This window comes from Felis catus, chromosome A1 (genome assembly GCF_018350175.1).
Source record: "Felis catus isolate Fca126 chromosome A1, F.catus_Fca126_mat1.0, whole genome shotgun sequence".
Lineage (NCBI taxonomy): Eukaryota > Metazoa > Chordata > Mammalia > Carnivora > Felidae > Felis > Felis catus.
In genome coordinates this window covers 15259073-15282348 of record NC_058368.1, presented here as the reverse complement: position 1 = coordinate 15282348, position 23276 = coordinate 15259073, and the positions used below count along the sequence as shown (strand labels likewise).

The window sequence follows — 23276 nt, the reverse complement described above, 5'->3', positions numbered from 1 at the left end:
CAAAATGAGTGTCACGTCCCTGGAGTAGAATGAAACGTAAATCACCCTTCAGAGGTACCTTGACCACACTCAGTCCTCAGCTCACTGTCTTTACTCCATAGGGTCCAGGAGGGAAGCTGGAATAGATAGTGCCTGGTTATATCCCTGAGCTTGGGGTTCCTTCCTTTTCCCATTTATGGAGAGCTATGTGAAAAGTAAAGAGACAGGAAGGAAAAACCCTCGGGGTAGCCATTTACCAAACATGAAAATCTCTGAATTCCTCAGAACACTTAATGCTAATAGCAGGCCAGATTTATGAAACCAGCTTAGGAGAACCCTTGAAATAGAGAGGACATTTAGAATGCTCCCCACTAAAACTCCAGGCAAGTACATCAGCCATCCTAATTAGTAAATAAGTCTAACTCATGATCATAAGGCAAGTTCTTTGTTTATTCTTTAAAAAATGTTAGATGACAGTACAAGCTACCAAAGTCTAAGAGAACCTAAACACAATTACATTTTTAAAAATATGTCATCTATATTGTAGCAACACTAGTTGATCCAACCTGCAGAAACCTATAAAAGTTAAGACGAATTCTGTTGATCTGGGGATTAAGTTCTGAAAGTGCTTCAGTAGGAAACTTATTGCAGAGGGAGAACTGCGGGTGGTTCCATGAGAGACACATGCATGTACCTGAAATGAGACCCAAAGGATTTCAGTGTTGTAAAATCTTGGGCCACAGAAAACTTTCAACAGTAATTGAACAGAAGTAGTTTCAACAGAAAGGAAGAAAGCTGTCCGACTGTATGTACTACAAGCTGACAAATTATACATCTGGACCTCTCTCAACTGATTTCCCCTGATTTAACATGCAAGCCTAGTACTAGAGATCCGACTTGTTCTATTTTTAATTCTGACATTCCTATAACCTATTAAAGCTTTAAATCAGTAAGCCCAGATAAGAAAATCTAGAAACTTACTTTGAAGCCTTATACTTCTCCCTAATTGCTTGCTGAGGTCGATGGGGTATGTCGAGGCATGCTTTATGTAGCTCACTCAGGCAAGGCACAATTTCATTTAATGAATAGCCTGTAAATGCAGCCAGGGATTCTGGCTAATCAAGACAAAAGAAAAAACTGCATCATGTAACTTCATAAGATTATCAGAAAGCTGAAGATAAAACTGTGAAATAAAGGAAATTGATCACTTAGGAAGTATCCACATTCATCTCAAAAGAAACTGTAATCCTCCTTCAGTGACTTTAGAAAAAAAATATTAGGAAGAACAGTCAGAGTTCTCAATTTGCTCATATTATATTATTTATAATGCTCGGTTTGGGACAAGTTACTTTGACCTATTCCCTCATGAGCAGGATTTTTACTGGTCCCTAAAGAGCCTCTACTTACCAGACACCATATTTACATAGAATATGAAAGATTCTTAGTGAAAAGCAGGATAGTAAATAAGTATTCTAGAAAGTAAAAGTAGACACGCCACTTCTTTCAGCACAAAAGGAAGCCTTCAGAAGCAAATCAAGGGATCCGTTTTCAATCTTGCCTCTTCTTGGACCGACAGGCAATACTAACTGCCCTGTTTCCTTGAAAACTTGCTGCAACCTTCTGACCATCCTAAGTGGATCCAGGTTGTTTTACACAGAGGGGAAAAGTCAACAACTTTTGCTCACCTTGTATGAGGGGGGCATTGGGGTTTCCAGGCCTGCTTCTTTTCAATAAGCATGCCAACACCATCTCCTTGACTTCCTGCAATCTCTACTCCAAGTCACTGAGTCAAAGTCATAAAGGCTGACCTGTAAGACTCAGTGGCATATTGGAATCTGCTGGCAAGACAACCAGTTCCTTATTAAACCAACTCTCCCTCACTCTAAGCCTTGGGAGTTACTGAACAGATTTTTACATAGGCCTTGAATCTCATCTAGAAAGTAGAATCTTACCCAGAAGTGCCTGTTCACAGTATAGTTTGCCAGGCAATATGCTGCTGCAGCTATCAATGAAGGAAGATATTTCAAGAATGGGTCAGCTTCAAGTAGACTCAGTTCTGCTACATACTAAGCACAAGAGAGAAAATCCCAGTGGAATTAGAAATGTGACTAAGGTTACACGTAAACCTAGAAATGTCAAGGGAAAAAAAATTGTCTTATCTCTGTTCATCCTGTATCTAATGATGAGCAGACAAAAACAGATGCTCAAAATTATTCACTTTATTAATTATTCAAGTTAATAATTGCTATGTCTGTCCATAACCGGAATAACATTTATGTTGTAGTAAATGTCAGTATACAAGTATTTGGTCCACTTGCACATTATATATGATAGATTAACTTATCTTATTCTAGTACTACAGACTTATGCTAGTCAGGTAAAGTAGCACTGATCCGGCCACTAGTGTGGAAGAGTCTTTGGCCAATGGCAAAAACACAACCATATTGAAGCTATTAATTTGTCAGGCAAATGCATTCAGTTCAGAGGCTAGAACAGTACCTCTGAGAACTTGTTGGATTAGAAGAAACATACTGTGAAACTTACACATACCCATATTACTTTTTGCATAGCATATACATGCCGGATATACTAGCTCATAGTATCGTGGTTAGAAAGCAAGTTTTCTAAATCAATACTTCAGTGCCTTCAACTCAAGGACCTCAGGTGACCAAATAATGCTTCATCACTTAATATGTCAGGATAAGATTAGAGCCAAATAAAAACCGCATTTACTTTGTTCCCATTCTGTAAACCTAAGAAGAGGTATTGCTCGCGTGTGGTCTGTATCCGACAAGGGAACAGCTTCCAAACTTGAATTTCTTTAAGAGTTGGGTGATTAGACAATCCATGCCTACCAAACGTGATCAACCATAATGTCTTGGAACCACAACTCATGGTCCTAAGATTAGCTCTCTTGAATTCCTAAAGAGTTTTTCTGTGCCCAAGACAACTAAAAAAGAAGGAAGAACTGAAGGATGATCAGGAAAGACTACTTTTTACTCTCCTTGGCTCCCAAGTTCCTGGAAGTCACGTGGCCTACCTTGGCCAAATTTTCAGTCCTGATGCACACTCCTTGTCTCCTTAAGTACTGGAGGAGAAACTGGTTAGTGGTTGGCACGGTCAGATCAAAAGCTAGGACTTTCAGGAGCAGGTGTTCCATCCTTAACAGTTGTCGTTTTGTGTAAGTGTCATCAGTTATATAGACAAACTCGTCTACTTCAGGTGGATATATTTCTTCATATTTCCTGTGAAAGGTAGAGAGTTTTTGGAAGTAAAGCTTGGAACCTGCATTCTCACCACCATGCCTCTTGTGTGGCCCTCGCAGACTTCTTTACTTTTTATCCAGATACCCACTTAAGTATCACTAAATGGTACTGGCCTGGAAAATATTAGGGCTTGGTGCCAGAACCAGAACATGAGTATTAATGTTGTACTTATCGCTAGTAATAGTAACAGAAACAATTTCTAACTGAGGATTTTAGGTTTTGGCCTCTGATAGGCTGAAAGATTCCGAATGACAGACACACAGATAAATTCGTCTTAATTCTAGAGACCTCACTCACTCATCTTGTGGGAAAGAATGTTATATTGAACACAACAGTTGAACAAAAATTCCTTAGAACTTAGGTCTTTAAAAAGATCATGTTCAGAATTCCCTAGTGAATTAGCAAGTGAGGCTATGTATCCAAGAATAAAATAATGATATAATTTCATTATTACCAACTTTTGTTTTTGTTTCTGCTTTCTGTAGGGGAATTTTGGCAAGTTTCTAGGCATATTAACTAGAATATCTGAGACAAAAAGATAGAAGAAACTACCATCCACCACAGGTCACTTAATTAAAGGCAGCTCAGCCACAAGCCAGCTCTTTTTTGTACACAATGAGCTATTATTATGAATGACTGATAGTAACAGGAACAAGCTGAAATTGTAACCAAATAAACTGTGCTATTACCATTTGCTAGATCCTGAAGATGGCTTTTCTATAACCAAAATCTTTTATATAACCAAAATAATATTTTTGTGTTAGAATGCAGTCAAAAGACCACCCTGCAAAAGTTAAATTGGATCTTGAATCTGAGCTTATGGCTGCCTCAGTCATGATACTGACCTTGTTGCTATAAATCTTAAATACCTGATTTGAAGAGTGAAAGTGTGTTAAGATTCAGTTTGTCAGTAAATACTGCAAAAAATGATGATACTTTATCAAGGAGGTACGAGTAAGCTTTAGTTATAAAGCACTGCATTTCCTCAATAAAAGGGAAACAGAATCAAGCGTTTTGACAGGCTGCAGTCTTACATTAAGCTGAAAGAACACTTACGAAGCCAGAAGAATAGCTGCCGTTCCCACAAGCTGCAATTTCCCTCTCAGAACAGACATGCACGAAAGAAACCTGTCCAGGAAGTTGACGGCCAGGTAGAGAGTCTCTGCTCGAAGCTTATACTCTTCGCCGACCTCAACCAGCCAGTCCACCAGAATTGTTCGCATGCCTTCTGTGATGTCTGGTTGCTTCCTCATGTAGTGTGCTTTGGGCCTGTGTCGTATCTGTGTGGAAAAAGAGTTTTGACACTTAAATCGTTGCCCTATCATACAGATCACTCCACAGCACAGTTGCTATTTCAAAAAAGAATCTCGTGAGCAAAGGTTAAGAAGACACTGATCAAGAGCCAAAGAAATCTTTACTATGGAAAAAAGTATGTAATCCAATTAGATAACAAATAACTTAAAGGAGGGGTGGAAATAGCAATATGGCTTATTACTAAGAGTGAAATACTTAATGTACAACCCCTCTGAATCATGGAGAAATAGTCCAGGTAATTGCTACTCGCCTCACAACTGTTATTTTTCATAGATCTTCCTATGTTTAGATGTCATAAGAATGCTCTTCACTAATGGTTATGGCCAAGAGTTTATAACTATCTTATTATTAAATGTTTTGGGTGCTGGAAATTGAAATAGAATTTGGAAAACTCACTTCAGCTTCTCTAAGGTACTGATGAATTTCTTCAGCATATTCAGTCACATTTATCACATCTGTACCAAAATCTGATGCATCTTCAGACTGGGAATGGAGAGATGAATCTACCAGCATAGGGGAAACTGTGGGGGTTCAACATTATCAGGTAAGACATTGAATTTAAAAATTCATTCCAACCACTAACCCTCCACAGGCAGTTGTGAAACTAAGTCATTACATCATGGATTTCTCCTGCTAGTTACATGCTATTGAATGCTGTAGGCAATTATGAACACGGGGTACCATCGGCCTTAGGTGAGTCAGATTACCTGTGCTAAAATCCAGCAGGAAGTGAAGGTCTGACTGGAGTGTGCTGGTATCTACCTCATACACATCCTCAAATGCCATCCCCTGTCTCCCTGTGCAGCTGTCTCTGTCCCCCTGCTCAGGCTCATCCATGTAGATATCAAATCCTTGCTTGGCTGGCACCTGGCCCCCGCAGTCAGCGAGCACTTTCTTTCCAGCTGGAGGGAAGACATTTTCTGATCCAGAGAAACACCTGATTGTTGTAATCCCCTAGAAGAGAGTGAAGTTTTTTGTCAGAGGTCACCCCAAAGATTGTATAGGTGATGTAAGCCTGTGTGACTCAAACCAGGAGGCTGGGAAGATGAAAGGAGGCTTAAATTGAAATATCTAGGTCTGCAATTTAATTTCAGAAAATGAAGCTTCGAAAGTATGACTTCTCCCTTATCTTTGTCTACATCTGACATTTGGGAAAAGAGCTACCTGTAATTTGTCACCTTCCTCACGTATTTATCAAAGGGGACTCAAGATTATAGAAAAAAGGGAAAGCATAGCTTTCCTCCAAAATGAAATAGGTATTACAAGGGGAGAAGGGGATTGTTAATTGCCTTTCATACTTGTAGCCTTATGGGATTTCGTAAGTACCAGCAAAGCTCTCACACACAGTCACTGAGTTCCTGTAGTCTTCCTCCTTAAATAGCTTTTAGTCAGTAAGCTCCTCTAAAGTTCCCATTTTATACCCTGTTATTTAGAAACATGATCATTTTAGAAACTCATACTACTAACTTCTCTTACAAAGCCATAGAATCTTTTGTATGACATAATGTAATGTAATTACCTCGGGGAAATCTATCTCTCAATCCCTTTTCTTTATACCTGTAGCATTGCAGTGTACAAACCCTCCATGAACAAGCACGTTACCGTGAGTCATGCAGGAAGGCCTGAATGCAGCCGAACCAGGGTAGGTGGGCAAGGTTTATGAATCTGAATTATATTTATGAAAATGTTAGGTCTAGCTACTGTATTAACATTTTATTGTTTATAATTAATCTTGGTGTTTCCTTTAGAGGCTACTTTCAAGTTAGTATGTGTTTTCCATAACTTTCCCTTATATCTAGCAAATTAAATATCTGGCTTATTTCTAGTAAGAAAAAAAAAAAAACTCCTTAAGATAGTACTAGAAAAGAAATAACGGAATATATAAAGAACCAAAATCATAAGTTACTAGAACCATGATTCCAAGTTACTACCAAGTTTGACTTTTGCTCAAAGATATATGTATGTGGGATGACACATATATTCATTAAATAAATATTTACTGATCATCTACTATGTACCAGATGCTGTTCTAGGTGCCCAGAATTTAGCAGTGAACAAAATGTTCAAGAAGGTTTGCCCTCATGGAGTTCATATTCTAGCTCAGAGGGTAGGGAAAGATAAGACAAGATCTATTACACTGGATAGTGTTAAGTGCTTTGGAGGAGAAGAACACAGCGAAAAGAGAGTCCTTGCCATTTTAAACAGTGTGATCATGGAAGGTCCTAATGAAGAGGACAGAGTTGAGCAAAGATATGAATGAGGTAAGGGAGTAAGTCACATAAATAGAGGGGGGAAGTGCATTCTGAGCAGAGGGAACAGCATGGGTAAATGCCTGGATGTTCAAGTATGTCTTAGAGACACAGCAAAGAGCAGACAAAGAGCAAAGGGCAGCAAAGGGCAGGGTGAGAAAGAGAGTAGTGTAGGTCACAAAGTCAGAAAGAAAAGAGAAGCCAGATCAGGTAGGCCTTACCACAGACCATTTAAGACTGTCTGCTGCTCAGAGGTGGGAAGCCACTGGAGAAGCCACTGGGCAGAGGAGTGGTATCATCTGATTTGTTTTAATACGATCACCCTGGCTGTGTATATGTACAGAGAACAAGTAAGATGAGTAAGATGACCAGTTATGAAAGTTGCAAATTCTCAGTGAGACACAAGAGGGATCTGAACCAGTGTCAACAGCAGTAAAGATTAAGAGGTAAAGAGATTCCAGACATTTTAAAAAGGAGCCAATATTATTTTCCCAGAAAATCTGATGTGAGGTGGGAGAAAAAGAGTCAAAGATGACAAAGGTTTTGGGGCTGAATAATAGGAAGGATGGATATTCCATTTACTGAGATGAGGAAGACTTTTGGAACAGTTATTTGGGGCTAGGGTTAGTGTTTGGTTTTGCACAAATTTGAGATGTCTATTACATGGTCCAAGAGAAGATGTCAAGTAGGCTACTAAATACGTGAGCCTGTAATATAGCTAAGAGGTCCAGACCAGAGATAAAAGTATACGTCATCAACAGATAGATGGTACTTAATGCCAACAGGCTTGAGAGATTGCTTAGGGAGTACATTGCAGATTCAGATCAAATACCAAGCCCTGAGTATTCTTTTAGAGATTGGATAAAGAAGAAACAGGGGCGCCTGGGTGGCGCAGTCGGTTGAGCGTCCAACTTCAGCCAGGTCACGATCTCGCAGTCCGTGAGTTCGAGCCCCGCGTCAGGCTCTGGGCTGATGGCTCGGAGCCTGGAGCCTGGAGCCTGTTTCCGATTCTGTGTCTCCCTCTCTCTCTGCCCCTCCCCCGTTCATGCTCTGTCTCTCTCTGTCCCCAAAAAAATAAATAAACGTTGAAAAAAAAAAAATTAAAAAAAAAAAAAAAAAAGAAGAAACAGGATATTGGGGCTGAACAGCCAATGACCTACGTAGACAACAAGGAGAGAGTGGTGTTCCCCAGGCGGAGTGAGAAGAAATTACCTCAAGAAATAAAGAAAAATCAACTATGTCAAATGTTGCCAGATCAGTCAAGTAAGGACAGGACTAAGAACTGAGTCAAAAGAGAACAAGTGAACCTGATATCCTAATCCTCCTCCTGTTGGAGTTTATAGTCTAGCAGGATAGACAAACTCAAGAATTATTGCTATAAAATGGGTAGTCACTACAAAGAGCTGTGAAGTTGAAAGGTTAAGATGGAAAAAAATTACAGTATATTTGTATGCTTGAGTTTAACCGAGTAGATAAGACTGAGGAGAGAAAGATGAGTTGTTGGAATGACATCCTAGAAGAGGCAAGAGGGCATAAGGTATACTGCACATGTTGGGGGAGTGGGGGGGAGTTCACCTTGCATGAGATCAGGGACACATAAGTCATACAGTAGGATGCAGATGACAGGGCACACTTTTTGAAGTAATTTTGCCTAGCCTTATCCCATCCGGACTCTAACACCATCTCCAATGAACACAGCAAAGATTTTTCAGGATTGCCTCAGGCACAACCTATGTCAGTCTGAACACCACTCTGATCTGGAGGAACCCCAGTTCCATAATTTATTTTGGTGCATCAATATTTCCTCTTAGCCCAGTGCTTAAATGGCTTTACGTATACTTAAAAGATTCAAACAGTTCCTAGAGCTATTTCCTTGATATTAGAAAAATAATAAAATAATTCACTATTTCTGGTTGGAAAGGGGACCAAAGTGATCTTTAACAAAATCAATGTCCCTATCGTCCAGATTCCAGGGCTGGAATACTCATGGGTATTTGTTGGTAAAACTGCAAGAAAAACCCACCTCCCACCATGATGTAATAGCCCTTCTCAACAACCAGCTTCCACAGCAGTTCTCAGTCATTACCTGGCCACAGGACCTCCTGTACTGTCCATTCTCAGTTAGCACCCCTAGCACTGTTCTTTGTGGAGGATCCTGGCCAAGCTGGGCTCTGGTTACCATCTGACAGCCATCAGGACCTCGAGACAGTGGAACTAGGGCTACTCCGCTTTTGGAGCCGCTGCAATGCATACCCTCGGTCTCCACAGGGTGCAGCTAGAGAAGCAGAAACAGACAAGCCAACGGTTAGTAACCTATTCCACCTTGGGCTCCAAAGCATGCAGTGAATATCTAGGAGGGAGAGCACTAAGATATATGATTTTCCCTACAATTATTAGGGCTGAAAAGAAAAGCGTGAGCCACGATGGAAGTGGTCAAAGCTGCTTTGAACCAAAACAGTGATTTGAATCTCTCAAGGCTTTCTTCCAAGACCTGGTGTGACGGCTGGAGGGAGAGATTAATCCTGACAAACCTCCGAGCCAGGATACTAAACGCCACGTTAATCGGGAATCTGAAACCACAAGCTCGAATCTTCGAGTCTTTCCCGACTGCTATGCTTATCTTATCCCGCACCACCCCCCACCTCCCTGCAAACAAAAGACCCAGGATACATCACTGCGGGAAAGTACGTCCCCTTCCCAAATGACAAGCAGGGTTCTCCTCCGCGGCCCTCCTTCCACCACATAGAAGGCCCCAAAACCTGCTTGGAACCCACAGAGGGCCTTGCTCTTCTCAGCTCTATATCTTTATATAAATCTCGAACAATTAGCAAGTGCACACAAGGATTGGGAATGAGGGGCCGCCGGAGGGGGCGGGGCGGGGGCGGGGCGGGGGCGGGAGGGACAGAGGTGTTAATAGATTCCAGCGGGGGCGCTGGCCTCCCAGCGGCGGCGGCCCCGGCGCTCAGCACTAATTACTTTCAACCCCCCCTCCCCCGCGTCTGTTGAATCGGCCAATCAGCGGCGCTCCCGGGCCCCGCGGGGGCCGCTTCCATGCCAACCGCAGCGGGCGTGCGCGCTGTGGGGCCGCATCGCCATGACGACCTCCTCACCTGACACGCTTCGGGCGGACGCGCCGCGACCCCTGGGCGTTCAGAGCCGGGCGGGGCCAACGGGCGGTGGTCCCCAGCTGCCCCAGCACCGCCCTGCCCGGGCGTGCTAGGGCAGGCGGTCGCGGTCTGCACACGCGCCCCTTCGGGCCAGCGCCCCCGGCCTGGGAGGGAGGAAGGCGGCCCACCCCGCGATGGCCAGGGCTTTGGAAGGGACTGTTTCCGTGAACCCGTTCTTCCAACAGCCGCTAACTCCTCCCGCTAACGTCTTTTCCCCGGCCCGCTCCTGAGAACCTTGGCTCGGGAGAGCGACGCGGGGCCCTCGGGGCTGCGCAGGCTGCGGCGCCCTGACCGCGCCCGCCCGAGGGCGCGGCTCGCTCCCAGTCCCCGGCTCACACACCTACGCTTCCTCCCAGAGAGAGGCCGGGAAGCAGCGGGCTGGCCCCAGGTTTCAGCCGGGGCCTCCAGTCCATGGTGGCGGCTTGCCATCGGTCATTTTGGATCCTTGTGCACCAGAGGCCGCATCTGGCCGGCTCGGTTCCGGTGCATGAGACCCGGCAGGGCGAGAGAGATTGGGGTTTTAGGTTCGCAAGTGGTGTTCGCAGCCCCCTTTAGAGGTGTTCCCAGTCGGGTTCCGGCAGGCACTGCGTGAAGCGGGTCTAGGAACAGCGAGCTAGCGGCCCAGGAAGAGGAAGGAACACAGGTGGCAGCACTGGGGCCTGGGACGTTGAGAGAGCCTCGGAAGTGGGGGCTAGGCAGGTGGCCTGGGCACGTGGGAAGAGAAATCCCTGAACTGGAAGCCCATGGCCAGGTAGTGAGAAAGCAGAGGACCTTACATGGGGAGAAGGGGGCCTGGCCACGCAGGAAGGGAGGAGAGGGTCCTTGAACCCGGGGAGCTCTGGCACCCAGCAGAGGTGACTGGCGACTGGCAAAACAGGTAAAATAACCTTAAACTTTATTATTATTTTATAAAAATGCGTGTACACCCAAACACATATTGCATAGTGTTACTGCTTTCGTCTTGTTTTGTTTTTATTTTAAACACGCGTCCCAAATTTCTAAAGCAGACCCCCAAAGGCCATTTAAATGACCACTTTACGAAATGGTTAATTACGGCTTCCTCCTTATTTTGAATGGAAATGATGGTTAATCTTACCAAAAAAAAAAAAAAATCTTTTAAGTGGTTTTCATTAGCGAGCTGGGTATGCATTATTTTAATAGGAAAATTGAAGTATTCTACCGAAAGTGCCTCCGAAAGCATTTTATCCAGTCAGCTGTGGAGGAAGTTGGAAAGCATCTTGGAAATCAGTGCAAAAGGAGCACGGAAACTGCCCTTACTTAGTATGAAACTAGTTTTAATCACGTTTATCACCCACTCTCCATTGGGAGGCAGCAATCCCCTCGAACCCTGGAATTCCTATGTCTTTGAAAATGAAGGCAAAGCAGGATCCCTGGTAACCTCTTGATTGTGGCAATGGACGAGTCAGATGCAAGCAGAGACCAAATGGTCCACTTTGCAAGGTGCCTCTACCTGGTGGAGGAAAAGAGCCTTTCTGCCCTCTTGGGGACACTGTCGTGACTTCTGGGGACACTGAAGGCCTCGTACGATGAATTCTGTCTGGGAGGGAGTAGTTGGTAGCAAGTCTTGCCTAGAACGATGGTTGCTTTGGTAGATTCAGGAGTTCCCTGCACTCATGTGACCTGACCTTAGGTGTGCCCCTTCTGGTTTCTTAGACAGAATTGACCGAAAAACCTCACTCCTTGCCTTTCTTCCTAAACAAGGGAGCCAGTGCAGTGTTTGTTCTGGCAGCCTGTGGTTTTGATCCTCTCTTCTGATTGGAGCTTGAGCAGGGAAAGGGTAGTGCTAGGCTCTTTCAGAGGCAGCTCTTTGAAGTTGGGTATAGCCCTGACCTTAATCTAGTCAGGACAAGAAGACAGGCTACTAAGGTGTCTAGTGTCTCTTAGCTGTCCTGGGTCTGAAAACTGCCGTTAGATAAAATAACGTAACAAGGTGGAATCCTCGAATTATTTTCATAATCGTTTCCCCCTACCTTTTCTCATGTGAGTAGCTGCAGCCTAATTCTGCCTTAATACATATGAAATATTATTATCATTACATCTTACCATCCTCTCTTTCCACTTTGATAAACTTGGCAAAGGGAAGTGACACGTGGCTTATGATTTTATTGTGCTGCCTTAGAATTACATATTAAATCACGGTAGTCTTCTGGTCAGATCTTGAATTGGGGAATAATTTAGATGAACTGATATTTATCTATATTTTTTATGTGTAGGCATATAAATCCAAACATTTGTATAACTTGTGCGATATTATGGCTTTCTTGACCTAAATCTTCAGTAAGTATTTGAACAAGTAATGATTTATGGCATAAAAAACAAACAGGTGATAAATAAGAGCACAATTTTCATTAAAAATTTAAACAAACAACTTGGCCTTGTAATTTAGACAAATAGGAGCAGAGAGAATAGAACAGACTTTCTCACAAATTATATGGTTTTTGTGAGCTGCGTAGTTACAATTTTGCTGTTATAGCAAAATCAGAATTAGAACTCAAAGTTAAGTCAATTTTAAATGTCTGCATGTTTTACATGAACTATATATTTGTTAATATATTGAGAAGTGAACCGTACATTTAACTGTAAATACATCTTTAATGTCTAAAAGACTTGGGGAAACTTACATACTGATACCACGCTTTTCTTAGCTTAAAAATTAGCTGGTCAGCATTTCTGCCTGGTATTCAGTACTCAGCTAGTTTTGACATGGGATTAATTTCCATAATAAGGATGACAGCTGAATTCTTCACTAGGAATTTTGGAAACCCAACAGTCCTTTTAAAATCAATTCCTCTCCCCTCCAAAGTACAATCTTTTCTGTTTGTCAGCAATTACCTTGCATTTCAGAAGCTGTTATTACTTCTATTACATTTGCTCATGGTAGCTAGTAATTAACCTCCTGTTCAAACATTTCAGTTTTCATTAATTTGTATGAAATCAAGTTGATTTTCTGCATAGGGCTGAAAAATATATGAAAAAGTAGAAGAGCCTTTTTTTTTTTTTTAAGGACAGATGTCCTTTCAGAGACATATGTTGCCTATTCATAGACCTACCTTTGCCATGATACATTTAATTTCACAATATGGCTATAATAGTGAGGTGAGGGACAGATGTTGGGGCTGGTGGGCAATTTGTGACCTTTTAGCCCACATCATTCCAGGGAAGATGACCAAAGGGTCAAGGAAGCCCAGTTTGAGAAGTAGTCCAAAATGTATAACCTTAGGAAGCAGGCATCCTTGGATGGTGCAGAGTGGAGCCCTTCATACATAACAGGTGAGGTGAATTTTCCTTAAAATTTGTGAAGTTGCTTTCTCTGAGGGAAAATAGTTTGGATACACGAGACTAGCCAAAGTCTACTATTCATTCACTCCTTTTACAAATATTTTTTGAGCATCCATTTTATGCCAGGCAGTAACTGGGTATGGAACAGCAATTAAAAATGATACCTGCCCTCAAAGAGCTTTTTGTTCCAGGCAGAGAGATGGTAAACAGGTAGTTATGGTGAAGCATAATTAGTGTTTATTTCACCGTGGGGGACATAGATATATAAACAGGGAGCGTTTGGAGCTTAGAGAAAAGGAATAAAACATGCTGTAGAGATTTGGAAGCAGCATCCAGATCTGACAATAAAGATGATTAAAGTAAAAAAAAAAAAAATGGCAGGGCAGATGGTATAGTCTACATATATCCTAGAAAGGGGGAGCCCAAAGAACAAGAATTTTCAGCTGTGTTTATCCAGTACCTTCCAAAGGAGAGCAATAAACTGTGATGTCCAAAAATAGCCCATAAGTATGTCTCTACTGGCTCTGGGACAGACTCCACAGTAACTATCTCATGAAGAAATCAACCTCCCAAGAACTTGGGTAAGAGGAAGAAGGTTCTAGTGACTTTAGTTACCAAGACCCAGTCCCTAATAATGTGCTCAACTAGAGGTACACAATTAAAATCAGATACCTCTGACTGCAGAGTTGAGTTCTCAGGGAGTAGCCTCTCCAAAATTCTACACCAAGGGAAAAATAAGTTTCAATGGGATGATGGAGTCATTGTAGTTTAAATAATTTTTTAAAGTTTTGAGTTGCCAGATCTTTGCTGAAAATCTCTTATTAGAGGAAGTCAAGAACTTGGAATAGGTCTAAAATTCATTTCACAACTCATGTTAATATGAAGTCATTGCATCCTTAAAATTAACTGTCATTTACTGGTTATATCCTTTCCATTAATAATCCTATTTGTACCAGTTTTTCTTTGCAAATCAATTATTGCACCATCAATTTTGTGACACAGTAGATTCCATAAAATAGTTTTCCTGTGTTTCACATTTGTCTCTAATTATCTCAGTCCCTAATTTGAAAGTGTTATAGAATTTCCATGTCAGCTGCCTGTGTCTTATTGTCTAAATACTGTATCTGAGGACAGGCTCATTCTGTGTTAACGTCAGCAGCCATTAATATTATCTGCCTATTAATATTTTTGTTCATTCAATCCTAATGTCAGTAAATCACAGAATATTTGTAAAATTTGTTTTGCACTGCCTCAGTCCTTTTATTGCTCATCTATAGTAGTATCAACCGTAGTCACAGCAAATGACATTAGTTCCCTTTCTAAACTTAGATTCTTAGCAGCGCACCTGGGTGGCTCAGTTGGTTGAGCTTCCAGCTCTTGGTTTCAGATCATGAACCTTACAGTTCATGAGTTCAAGCCCTGCATTGGGCTCTGTGCTGACCCTGTGGAGCCTGCTTGGAATTCTCTCTCTCCCTCTATCTCTCTGTTCCTCCCCTGCTCATGTATGCAGGTGTGTGTGCACTCTGTCTCTCAAAATAAGTAAAAACTTAAAAAAATTACAAACTTAGATTGTTAGAAAAACAAAATTTTCCATGCTAAAGACAAAAAAGAAAAAATCCAAACTTTGCCGTAGAACTATTATACCATTTTGATTACAATCAGAACTATTTAGCCTAAAGAATTTATATAGTCCTCACTTGTGAAAATTCTATCTGGATAGAAGAAATCTCAAATTCATATAACTTTTCCTATAGCAACAATGAGTCATAAAGTTGTCTGCATGTATGTATATGTGTTCTGTTTTAGGCATTTGATATATTTTCTGACTAAATGAGGCAGCTTAGTTATTTGTTCATATTGCCAAAATTGTTTTATTATCATTGATGAACCTTTAGTCAGCAGTCAAAACCACTGTATCCATCTGAAGTGCATTGTGTTCTGTATATGAAGAGCCTTAGCTAAACAAACCCTAGGATTATAAAAGGCCCATGTCACTGCTGCCCTTCCATCTATCTGACCCTTTTATGTTGCAGAGTAACATCACCTAGACATGTAACCTCCCATCTCTGATTCCTCTTTCCCCCTGGAGTTCCCTTGCTTTCTTCCTCTTTTGGGTGGTGGCCCCAAGCCACTGAAGGTTTCATAGTTGGAGAGACTTTCCCATCCACCGCACTCCCTTCCCCATGCAAACCTCTCAAATGGAGCTCATTGTGTGCTATTGCCACCGTGTGGTCATATCTTTTCCCTTGATGAATTCCTGAATCCCTGATCCTACAGATAATGTAAGTGTACAAGAGGAGAAACACATTCATTGCTTTAAATTGCTTTCACAAGGCTGTATGGGCTTTTTTTTTCTCTTAATTTTAGTAAATTCAGAATTTGGCACTCGTTGAAAAATATTCTTAGACCTGGCAAGCTAGAAGAATACTTGGAGGTCATGTCATTAAACCCTGACCTATATAGGTGAGGACACTTGGGTTCAGACTTCTCTTTTCTCAATAAAAAAAGAAGTCATTATTAAAGAGAGAAATTATCATGGCACGTTACAGGATCATACCAACAGTACTGTCCAATAAAACTCTGCAATGATAGAAATGTTCTGTATCTGCACTGTCCAGTATAGTGATCAGTGGCCAAATGTAGCTATTGAGCATTTGATATGCCAATGCAACTGAAGAACTACATTTTTAATTTAATTTACATAGTCACATGTAGCTATTGGTCAAGACAGGATAAAATATTTAGTGGTTGGGAACAGTCATAGTGCATTAATAGACATCATGGACAGTTTCATTCTACAGTATGCAAATGTGAGTGTTTTTCTTGACTAACTTCCTCCTAAGTTATTCTTATACTTCTTCTATAAATTATTCTTACATTTCATAATTTGGGGTAAAATGCACTGATAATTAATGATATGAAAGCATGTATTCATTGTAGGTTCTTTGAGAGACATTGAGTTCATGCAGTCCATAAAGAAGACCCATTTATAAATGAACAAAGAGAGTTTATCCAGAAATTACATGTTCCTTGTCAAAATGAAATGCTTATGCTTTTCCCTGGTCAGACAATTGTCTAGAGATAGAACCAGAACAAACTGAAAGATCAAGTTGGATTCTGTTAATCTGGTGAACTAATCAAATATTCACCATTTAATTTTATAGATGTAAGTATACTTAGATTTGCTGGATGCTGGCCTTGTATAACAGTTAATATAAATTGAAGCTTAAGCTTCATTTTTGTTACTCAAGTTGTATGTTGAATTTTGTGAGCAAATCCATACTCTCCTTCCCTAATTTAAGAATTCACCTTTCTGGGGCACTTGGGTGGCTCATTTGGTTAAGTGGCCAACTCTTGATTTCACGATCTCACCATTTGTGAGCTGGAGCTCCACTTCGGGCTCTGCACTGACAGTGCAGAGCCTGCTTCAGATTCTCTCTATCCCTCTCTCTCTGCCCATCTCTGGCTTGTACTTTCTCTCTCTCTCTCTCAAAATAAATAAATAAACTTAAAAACAAAATTCACCTGTCAGACTGATCCCAGTGTTTGTGAAATCTTCATCCCTCCACCAATACTTCATCAGCACCCAAGACCTGTCCTTATTGGGATCTATATTTTTGTTTGTTTGTTTCTTCCTGACTGAGGAGACACTTAGAATGCACTTCTGCTTTCCAGAACATATGTAGTTGATGTATGCAGCATTGCGTTCACAGTTCTGCTTCTTGAGGTTACTGTAAACAAATAATTTTTATTATGAGTTTCCTTGATTGAAGGGTTGCTTTTTGATAGATTCCATAGTGATTCCCCTCATACATTAACTTACTTGATAAAGCAAGAACACTATAGTGATTAAGAATTCTAGAGATGTGCTAGGGATACATTAGGAACGTTGCTAACATGATAAGTTTTTCAGGTAGAACTTTTCTGGCAGAAATCTTTATAATTACAATGAATATAGAAGATATATAGCTACAGTTATGAGTTTCTTTGGATTTCAAATCCAAGAGAATTCATTTAGAACAAATTATAAATTTTTACTGAAGATGGCAGAAACAGTTGCTAAAAAGAAGAGAAACAGAGAGTTTGTAATTCAGGCTACAGGGAGAGAAAGGAAGCTGGTAAGCTAAAGAGATCAGTCTAACAGTGTGCTGCTATGCCAATTCTTTGGGGAGATAATCCAGAAACTTATTTACCCAATTAATGAAAACAAGTTCAGATAAACAGTGATGAAGTAATGTGTACTTTATAAATGGGATTTGAAAATGAGAGAATACTGTGAGCAATTTCTGAGGTGATGAAAATAATACTTTCTTTGTTTCTGTTTGCTGGCTTTGAATCCACAGGTAGTATGTTATCCCACTAGAGTTGAACCATTTTTTTAAATTTTTTTTTTAACGTTTATTTTATTTTTGAGACAGAGACAGAGCATGAATGGGGAGGGTCAGAGAGAGGGAGACACAAAATCTGAAGCAGGCTCCAGGCTCCGAGCTGTCAGCACAGAGCCTGACGTGGGGCTCGAACTCACGGACCATGAGATCATGACCTCAGCCGAAGTCGGACGCTTAACCGACCGAGCCACCCAGACGCCCCAGATGAACCATTTTTAAGTTGTCTGTTTTGTAAAAAGCTAGCTTCTGATCCTTTTACTAAAGGAATACAGAAAAAAATAGTTTTGTTGGTAAGTCAAGAGGAATAGCCAATATGAAAACTTGTCAAATCCTGATTAAGATTTCTATTGATTTCAAGCAAAGATCAAGGCAATAGGGAGAAACACTCCATAATAATTGAAAACCATAGAGAGAAATAAAGGAGGGAAGCTTCTGAAGCTAGGAGGAACAGAGCCGGGCGTGTTCTCCAAATATACGCAACACACAGGGTGCAATGCTCTGCCTTCCTGCTAATGTTAATAAACTTTAGTCTGTTCAGGATTAACCAACCATCTGTCAGTTCAACAACAGCAATGCTTTCTGTGCAATGAGTAAAATGGAAATTCCAACACATAAGAGTGAATTAATAATCTGTAGTAATGTATTCTAAGAGTATTTCAGGATAGAACTGATTTAAGCATATTTGTTTAAATTTTAAGTCATTAATCAAAAAGACTTAATCATTTTTTTTCCTATAAACTATATAGGGCCTATTCATTTTTCACTTTGAAATTACACTTTTGGGAAGAGAACCTGAGTTATATACAATCAAAATTGCATACCACTTCTTTTCCTGAACATTGTTATGTTCCTTTGAGGGGAAAATGTATACTGCATGTTATCTTTGGGAAAAATCTTGTAATTTAAGAGTTGAAGTCCATTATTTCTGTATATATATTAAATATATATATTAAATAGGAATTATTTTGCTGGGGGGCACCTCATTGACTCAGTCGGTTAAACATCTGCTCTTGATGTTGACTCCGGTCATGATCTCATGGTTAGTGAGTTCAAGCCCCTTACTGGGCTCCATACTGACAGTGTGGAGCCTATTGGTATTCTCTCTCTTTCCCTCTCTCTCTGCCCCTCCCACACATGTGCACACCCTCTCTCTCCCTCTCTCTCAAAATAAATAAACTTTTTTTTTTTAATTTTTTTTTCAACGTTTATTTAGTTTTGGGACAGAGAGAGACAGAGCATGAACGGGGGAGGGGCAGAGAGAGAGGGAGACACAGAATCGGAAACAGGCTCCAGGCTCTGAGCCATCAGCCCAGAGCCCGACGCAGGGCTCGAACTCACCGACCGCGAGATCGTGACCTGGCTGAAGTCGGACGCTTAACCGACTGCGCCACCCAGGCGCCCCAATAAATAAACTTTTAAAAAGGAATTATTTTGCTGATACTACTGGTTTTCAGAAATAAAATAGGCATAAATCCCCCCCCAAAATTCTGATTTCCATGGTGCCTATAAATTAGCCTCAAATTGGGGCGCCTGGGTGGCGCAGTCGGTTAAGCGTCCGACTTCAGCCAGGTCACGATCTCGCGGTCCGGGAGTTCGAGCCCCGCGTCAGGCTCTGGGCTGATGGCTCAGAGCCTGGAGCCTGTTTCCGATTCTGTGTCTCCCTCTCTCTCTGCCCCTCCCCCGTTCATGCTCTGTCTCTCTCTGTCCCAAAAATAAATAAACGTTGAAAAAAAAAATTAAAAAAAAAATTAGCCTCAAATCTGGCTTCTACTACTGTCTTTGATTTGTTTAATCTATATGTAGAACTTTTTAAAAGCTTAGATGAATCTATTCTTATACCTTGCCATGATAAGTTCAGTTGCAATTTATAAATTGATTATTTTGTTGTAGTTGTTAGGAACAAAATAATAAATAGTACCAAACACTTTGGTTTACATTTTTATATCTGATTTTTAAAAATTAACCTGATATTTATTTTTGTTGGGCATCTGTATAAGTAGTTTTTAGAACTTATTTATTTATTTGAAGTAGTCTCTGTACCCAATGTGGGGCTTGAACTCACAAACCTAAGATCAACATGCTATACTGACTGAGCCAGCAAGGCACCCCTTTAGGACACATTTAGAATAAAAGTCAAATAATGATTGCTATTTTCTCTCTAACAACCTGTCAGACCTTTCCTATGGTTCAACTATAAGTAAGTAGAGTTTGGATTCATGGAGAGGCTCTTGACTGAGAATCAGAACTACATAAAGCTATACACTTTTATTGTCCCTTCCTTTTTGTGTATTCATTCTGTGGCTTTTCAGCAAACATTTATCAGGCACCTAATGTGTGCCAGGAATGATCTTAGGTATTGTGAATGTGACAGTACCCAAGAAAGACATAGATTCCTGTTCTCACAAAATTTTCAATTTACTTCCTGGTTTTTTTTCCTAATTGTGGCTGTGGATCAATCCTACCAACTTTTAAAATTCCATATTACACTCTAGATTTAGAACAGTGACATTTGGGGGCTCCTGGGTGGCTCAGTTGGTTAAGTGTCCAATTCTTGATTTCGGCTCAGGTCATGATCTCACAGTCATGTAGCCTGCTTGGGATTCTTTCTCCCTTTCCCTCTGCTCCTCCCCGTCTTGTGCTCTCTCTCTCAAAATAAATACATAAACTTAAAAAAAAAAAAAAGTGACATTTTGCTCTTGCACAAGGGCCCAAGCTCATCCCTCTGGAGCACATTTGGTTGCCAAGACCATGAGCATCTTGGTGATGCCTAACGTGACAGGGTATGGCAGTGACTTCACTCTGAATCCACTCCCAGAGGGGGGTCACCCACCCAGAAGCCACGTCTACAGGTCTTCTCATCCCTGCCTCAGTCAGTTAAGAAACCATCTCTAGATCTAAGGTCTCTCTGGCCAGAATTAGCCAGGGATATTTAGAGACATGATAGAGCTGCCCATTCCCATGCTGTAACCAGAATTTTAGGGTACCTCTGTGCTCTGTGAGAACAGGACTCGCTAAGGTTCTATTGGGGGCCCCTCACCTCTCATCACCCTGCGTTCTCTAGCAGCCTCAGGCCGTAACTTTCTGCTGCCTGCTGCCTGATCTTCCTATAGTGCTTAGAATGCCTTGTGGTAAAACTTAGAATGCTTTTTTGCAGTATCACAAACATATATTTTTTAACTTTATGAGGATGTTATTTTTTCCTTCATCAATCTGAAATTATGCATTTAAAAAACTCATTCAACATTACTGAGCTGCTACTTGGTGCCAGGAGCGGTTACAGGAACAAGGATAGCAGAGTAATATAGAATCGGCAAAGTTCTTCCCATCAAAGACTTTATTTCCTATTGGGGGAAACAAAAACAAAGAGATAAATATATAATGAGAACGAGTGATAAATGCTAGGAAGAAAATCTAAAGCAGGGTAAGAGGTGAAAGAGTCAAAGGAGAACCCACCCTTTACAAGGCAGTCTGGGAAGACTTCTGATCAGGTGACATGTGAACAGAGATCTGAATAAAGAGACAGTAAACCCCATGGCTGTCTGGAAAGAGCTCTAGGCAGAGTAACCAGCAGGTACAAAGACCCTCGGAGGGAATTTGGCACGTGTGTTAGTTTGCTGTGGCTGCCATAACAAAGTCCCACAGGCTGGGTGGCTTAAACAACAGAAACTCATTCTCTCACCGTTCAGGAGGCTGCAAGTCTGAGATCAAGGTGCTGGGAGGTTTGGTTTCTCCTGAGGCCTTTCTCCTTGGCTTGCAGATGGCCACCTTCTCCCGGTGTCCTCACGTGGCCTTTTCTCTGTGTGTGCACTCCTGTCGTCTCTCCCTCTTGTGAGACTCTCTGCTTAGATTACAGTTTCATCTTTATCACCACGTTGAACCTTAATTACCTTTCTATCGGCCCTATCTCCAAATGTGGTCACAATATGGGGTAGGGCTTCCACATGTGAATTTTAGGGGGACACAAGTCCATACAGGGTTAGGGTTTCCACATGTAAATTTTAGGGGGACACGGTTCTGCCCGTACAGAGTGAGAAACAGTGATGTCAGAAAAAATTATGTATCAGCATTGCATTCAAAAAAGGACGTATGATTTATTATAACTCATATTCATGTGTTTATTCAGGAATTTTTTTATTAAGCATTCACTCTATGTGAGATACCATGTTTAGGACTGGGAGTTAGAGTCTTGAACATGAAGAATTTGCTGGGGAGCAGGAGCTGTGATACCCACACACCGAGCCACAAGACACATCAGATAAATGTGGCTTACAGTAGGAAAAGACTTTGCCAGTTTTTAATTTGATGCCTTTAACCTTGCCTTTATCTTGTTTTCTTTCTTACATTGCTCTTTTTCATTGATTATTATTCTTTACTTACACCCATAGAAGAATAGAAAGAGTTTTATTTTTCCCGATAAGGAACAACTTTCAAAAGAAAGACATTTTATGTTGTTGTGGGGTTTTTTTTTGTTGTTGTTGTTATTTATTTAATTTTTTTTAATGTTTATGTATTTTTAAAATTTTTTAAAATGTTTACTTATTTTTGAGAGGGAGAGAGACAGAGTGTGAGCGTGGGAGGGGCAGAGAGAGAGAGGGAGACAGAATCCGAAGCAGGCTCCAGGCTCAGAGCTGTCAACCCAGAGCCCGACGCGGGACTTGAACTCACAAACTGCGAGATCATGAACTGAACCAAAGTCGGACACTCAACCGACTGAGCCACCCAGGTGCCCCTTTAATGTTTATTTTTGAGAGACAGAGTGCAAGCAGAAGAGGGGCAGAGAGAGAGAGAGGGAGACAAAGAATCAGAAGCAGGCTCCAGGCTCCCAGCTGTCAGCACAGAGCCTGATGCGGGGCTGAGATCATGACCTGAGCTGAAGTTGGGTGCTCAACCGACAGAGCTACCCAGGCACCCCTATTTATTTTTATTTAAAAAAAATTTTTTTTAATGTATGTTTATTTTTGAGAGAGACAGAGCAGAAGCAAGGGAGGGGCAGAGAGAGAAGGAGACACAGAATCCAAACCAGGCTCCAGGCTCTGAGCTGTCAGCACAGAGCCCGATGTGGGGCTCAAACTCATGAACCATGAGATTATGACCTGAGCTGAAGTTGGACTCTCACCTGACTGAGCCACCCAGGTTCCCCAAAGACATTTTATTTTGATCCCTAGAGCCTTTAACAGAAATTTTATCTCCTTGATACTTTTTAAAAAATATTTATTTATTTTGAGAGAGAGAGAGTCTGTTAGCAGGGGAGGGCCAGAGGGAGAGCGAGAGAGAATCTTAAGCAAGCTTCCATGCTCAGTGCGGAGGCTGACATGGGGCTCCATGCCATGACCCTGGGATCATGACCTGAGCCGAAACCAAGAGTCGGCTGCTCAACTGACTAAGCCACCCAGGCAGCCCAACAAATACAATATTTTTAAATATTAGCACTCGTTAATTTATTATCTCTGAGTCCAAATCCATAAATAACACCTAGTCTGTGTTTTTGCTAAATAGATTTCATCTTACTTTGTATCATTGTGTGAGCACTAATACATATTTTTATGGAGTAAATGCATTATCAATATGATTAATCTTTGAACACAAGCAGTATAGTACCATACATATAAAGGC

General features: G+C 41.2%; 2 protein-coding genes across 5 annotated transcripts in view; one reads left to right on the top strand and one right to left on the bottom strand.

The window, feature by feature from the left end:
- Positions 1-408: 408 nt before the first annotated feature.
- Positions 409-10452, bottom strand: CCNA1 (cyclin A1). 4 transcript variants are annotated; one of them, XM_011285894.3, is made up of 9 exons: positions 10316-10452; positions 8895-9083; positions 5267-5513; positions 4956-5080; positions 4302-4525; positions 3020-3224; positions 1932-2045; positions 961-1094; positions 409-673 (listed from the first exon to the last, which is right to left on the bottom strand). In XM_011285894.3, exons 2-9 carry the CDS (start codon positions 9057-9059, stop codon positions 622-624), a joined length of 1266 nt encoding a protein of 421 aa, XP_011284196.1. In that variant the 5' UTR covers positions 9060-9083; positions 10316-10452; the 3' UTR covers positions 409-621. The 4 variants fall into 4 exon arrangements, with proteins under 4 accessions (XP_011284196.1, XP_023106654.1, XP_011284217.1 ...); XM_023250886.2 differs by lacking the exon at positions 10316-10452 and adding an exon at positions 9919-10193; XM_011285915.4 differs by lacking the exon at positions 10316-10452 and adding an exon at positions 9583-9686.
- Positions 10453-10707: 255 nt separating this feature from the next.
- SPART (spartin) overlaps positions 10708-23276 on the top strand; it is a 91287-nt gene continuing 78718 nt past the window's right edge. Inside the window, exon 1 of the mRNA XM_019825498.3 lies at positions 10708-10852. The gene's annotated coding sequence lies outside the window, so the exon portion shown is untranslated. The remainder of the gene's footprint in view (positions 10853-23276) is intronic.

Bases quoted from the DNA above. Each gene is read 5' to 3' on its own strand.
- CCNA1 (XM_011285894.3), bottom strand. From the start codon at position 9,059: ATGCATTGCAGCGGCTCCAAAAGCGGAGTAGCCCTAGTTCCACTGTCT. The intron at 5,514-8,894 runs GTAATGACTGAG...ACTCTCTTCTAG, and splicing joins ACAGGAGGTCCTGTGGCCAG to GGGATTACAACAATCAGGTG. The intron at 1,095-1,931 runs GTAAGATTCTAC...TGTCTTGATTAG, and splicing joins CTGTGAACAGGCACTTCTGG to CCAGAATCCCTGGCTGCATT.